This window comes from Onychomys torridus, chromosome 1 (genome assembly GCF_903995425.1).
Source record: "Onychomys torridus chromosome 1, mOncTor1.1, whole genome shotgun sequence".
Classification (NCBI taxonomy): Eukaryota; Metazoa; Chordata; class Mammalia; order Rodentia; family Cricetidae; genus Onychomys; species Onychomys torridus.
In genome coordinates, this window is record NC_050443.1 from 82,782,242 (window position 1) to 82,783,917 (window position 1,676).

General features: G+C 40.8%; 1 protein-coding gene across 1 annotated transcript; it reads right to left on the reverse strand.

Annotated features, from left to right (window-relative positions):
* Positions 1-392: 392 nt before the first annotated feature.
* LOC118589596 (olfactory receptor 51G2-like) lies at positions 393-1,352 on the reverse strand. The gene has a single exon (XM_036197066.1). The coding sequence runs from the start codon at positions 1,350-1,352 to the stop codon at positions 393-395; it is 960 nt and encodes a 319-aa protein (XP_036052959.1).
* Between the last annotated feature and the right edge of the window lie 324 nt (positions 1,353-1,676).

Sequence of the window (1,676 nt, forward strand, 5' to 3'; positions counted from 1 at the left end):
CAACTTTAAACACAATTACACATAATAATCATAGAAGATTAAGATATCTTAAAACTTCATGATTCATGTTATATAATATCAAAAGTAATATGAAGTCATATTCATAGATAAATCATCCTGAACAAAGTTTGTGATGGAGGTGGGAGAGAATAAATAAAAATGATTACCAATACACTACTCTTCAACATATCCATAACTGAAGAAGATTTATGAAACAAATGTGAAGAAAGGCTTTCTAGACACAGTGGATATCAGCATGCTCTGCCACAGCCTCTTTGTGGTGTTTTGTTGACTTGTTTCTGCTTTTTATTTAGTCTTTTGTTGACTACTCTGGACAGTTTACCTGGATTCACATTGCAAGTACTGATACCTTTTTTGTCTTGGTGACATGCCTACATTGTGATAGAACTGATTTTGGGAGAACAAATCAGATGGAGGATTCCTTGGCGTATCTGCTTGGTCTTCACACTATATATGATGGGGTTAAGCACTGGTGGAACCAATAAGTAAATATGAGCCATGAAGATGTGAATGAGGGGAGAGGAATGTTTGGCAAAACGATGGACAATAGATAATCCTATCATGGGCACATATAGAATGAGCACAGCACAGATATGGGATGCACATGTGTTGAGTGCCTTCAGCCTACCCTCTTGGGATGCAATTTTTAACACTGAGAGAAGGATAAAAACATAAGATACAAAAATGCCCAGGGAGTCCATGCCCCACAGCAAAGTAATGAGGACTAGCCCATATATGACATTGAATTTGATGTCAGCACAGGCAAGGCGGATCATGTCTTGGTGCAGACAATAGGAATGAGAAAGAACATGGGAGCGGCAGAAGGGAAAGAATGCCAGACGGGCCATAAGTGGAATTATCAAGATAGAACTCCTGAGCAGGGCTGCAATTCCAATCTTGGCAATAAGTTTTGGGGTGAGAATAGTAGCATATCGCAGGGGGTGGCAGATGGCCACATACCGATCAAGGGCCATGGCCAGGAGCACAGATGATTCAGTGAAGGAAAAGGTATGAATCAGAAACATTTGGACCACACAGATATTGAATTGGATCTCTCTTGAAATGGACCACAATACTCTAAAAAGTGAAATCATTGTGGGCAGGGACATGGCCATGTCAGTGAGTGAAAGCATAGCCAGGAAGTAATACATAGGCTCATGGAGTCTGGGGTCTGTCCGTACAATGTGCAGGATCATGCAGTTGCCTGTTATTCCAACAAGGTAAAGGAAGCAGAATGGGATGGAAATCCAGTGGTGAAATTCCTCATAGCCAGGGATGCCTGTGAGGTAGAATGTGGAGGACACAATGCTGCTGGAGTTTGAGGTTGCCATTGGGCTGACGGTTAAAGCACAATCCAATTTCACAGTTATTCTTTAATGAGTGAGGCATTGATAAGACCAAGATCTGTGTCAGGGAAGAACAGTGAATAAGAGCAACAACAACAACAAAAAAAAAAACCTTCAGTAGTTATGTACACTCACTCCTCAATTCATTCTACATTCTACTTCATCATCTCAATTTCATTGTTAGTTAATGTTAGAGTAGGATAGCTCCTTTACTGCCCTCAAGACTTTCCCTTCAGCTTCACAAAGGCAAGCCCATTAAAGGTCCCACTTATCTGGAGAAGGGAAAAAAGAGTTCTTAAGAAAAGTGGG

Excerpts from the sequence above, each read along its gene's own strand:
- LOC118589596 (XM_036197066.1), bottom strand. The coding sequence starts at position 1,352 with ATGGCAACCTCAAACTCCAGCAGCATTGTGTCCTCCACATTCTACCTC.